Here is a 2,297-nt window from a genome sequence, read left to right on the forward strand (position 1 = left end):
TAGCCCATGTTTGTTTTTCTAAATCGTGGATACTTGTACTCGTTTTTTCTGCTTCTTGAACTCGGAATCAGTCCGTTCGCCTCCGAGAAACCCGATGGGAATCGCTGCGTCTCCAGCAACAGAGTGAGATTATAGAGCAGTTGAACGATTTATCATTGCTCTCGGAAATCTGTAATGGTATCGATTAAGGTCTCCAACAGCATTGGTTTGTCTATCCAAGGCATATGAAGTCCAGTTTGACATGATTGATCATTTCGCGTACCGGTCCGTCCACGATGGGAAGTGGAAGCATGCTCAATAGACACGTATGTACGAACGGGTGTCTTTCAGAGGGGAGATTTGAACTGCGTTCCTGAACGAAGTGAAGATGTGGAATTGGTACAACTGTTCGGAGCTTGCCATATTGGGCAGCCTTTTTTGTGTGATAGTACGCTGGACACGGACGACTCAATCATTATTAATACGCGAAAAGGAATCCCATTGGGATTTCCGAACGAGGTTTGGCAGAAGCTGCATGGATTTGCTTTGGGGCCTTGCTATCTGCATATATAAGGAAAGAAAAAAAGGTGTGTGACATCGTGATCTTAAGCACAGCGACATTCTATCATAGTAGGTGACGATGGGTCCTTCGCGTCGGATAGTTAAGTCGTTAGGAATGTTCATCATCGAAGTCGTAAGTGGGACGATGTCATGGAGGAAAAACGAACGCGCCAAGAAACAAGTTGGTGGAGCGAATGTGTCGCTTCGTAGCAAGCGAGAGAGTGGGTATATGCATAAGTCATCGATGCACTTAGTGCTGTGATGGTCAATTTTTTTTTATTGGCATCAAGCACTTCACTTCAAGTTGCCTTGTTTACTTCTCCTACTTCGGTACATTGCTTTAATGCGGCCCAGTGCGGTAGCGGCACCTCGAAAACCCAATTGGATGACTCATATCGATAAGAATGCAGCCACAGCACTGCGTCCTCCTCGATCGTCAAGGTCCCTTGCTTCTCAGCTGTGCAGGTTTCGCAAACGAGAATACATCGATGTTCGTCATCTTCATCTTTAAACTCGTTGATGTCAAAAGACTTTTCAGCAGCAGCAACGCGGTTCACAACTTGATTGGAGAAAGCCGCTGCCTTCTCTTCGTCCACAGGTCCGTACATCGGATCGTTCGCAATGGGGAAGCCAAGGTGCTGTAAATGTACTCGAATCTGGTGCGTCCGCCCTGTTACAAGGAGACACTCGACGATACTCTCACCGCACACAGGCGATCCGCGACGACGAAACAGCGTCACACAAGGCTTGAAATCTTCAGACTCAAGCACACATCGTACATGTCCTTGACGTGGCGACATCAAGCCGATTGGGGCTGTCACGCGCCAGAATCCGTTGTTCGTGCTTTCGATCTTCACTAGTCCCGAGTCCAGCCCCTCCACGCCTGCAAACCCACTTTCTGTATCGGGAAACTTGCCTTTCACTCTTGCCACATAATATTTCTGCACTGAACGACTGCCAATTCCCCCCTCCGATGAAGTAGCTGTCAGTTCAGCCGTTAGGCTACGTGCCTTATCCGCCGACTTGGCAAGTATCAGCAAACCGGAGGTTAAGCGATCCAGTCGATGCACCGGGAAAAGCTTTAGCGCCTCAGTCTCCTCAATTAGAGCTTCTCGTCGATCACGTATCAGCATGTGCGTTAGCGAGTTGAGCTGAAAACTCCCGGTCGGATGCACTGGAATACCCGAGGGTTTGTCCACCACCATCAACTCGTCCGTCTCCTCGTGAATCCATGTATTTGACAGCGACTTTAGCGTCGATAGCTCTATAGAATCGTCCACTGGCAGGTGAATTTTAGGCTCATGTCGATGCTTAATGTGCTCGAAGAAGTCTCCGCCCGTAATTACCTTGTCCAGATCCGCCACTTCTCCATTTACTCGAAAATGCCCCAGCTGAGCTGCTCCGACGCAGTAATCGGCTGAGAGGGTCGGGAACTCGCTGGCAAATAGCTCGCGCAAGCTTCGACCAGCCCAGCGTCCTTTTACGAACTGTGCAAAGCGATGCACATACGGCTCAATGGTGCGGATGACGCAGTTCCCTACCAGTCGATTGTCGCAAGTGGCGGACGTACACGCCGTGAAGTGGACGCCGGCGGACGGAGTTGCACTCTCCGTCGCCCTACTTTGACGCTGGTTTCGGCGCTTCCGCTTGGAGGATATCATGCCCTCGGCCCGTTGTGCAGCCTTGCGCTCCACTAGCCATCGAGCCTTCGCCTGCTTGCGACGCTGCTTCTTGCTCGGTGGAGTGATGTCCGACAT

General features: G+C 50.4%; 1 protein-coding gene across 1 annotated transcript; it reads right to left on the reverse strand.

Annotated features, from left to right (window-relative positions):
- Window positions 1–1,213: 1,213 nt before the first annotated feature.
- PITG_10574 (RNA pseudouridylate synthase, putative) lies at window positions 1,214–2,297 on the reverse strand (the record flags this gene model as incomplete). The annotated part of the gene is made up of 2 exons (XM_002902301.1): window positions 1,214–1,236; window positions 1,313–2,297. 2 exons carry the CDS (start codon window positions 2,295–2,297, stop codon window positions 1,214–1,216), a joined length of 1,008 nt encoding a protein of 335 aa, XP_002902347.1.

Source organism: Phytophthora infestans, genomic scaffold (genome assembly GCF_000142945.1).
Source record: "Phytophthora infestans T30-4 supercont1.18 genomic scaffold, whole genome shotgun sequence".
In the NCBI taxonomy this organism is placed as follows: Eukaryota; Oomycota; class Peronosporomycetes; order Peronosporales; family Peronosporaceae; genus Phytophthora; species Phytophthora infestans.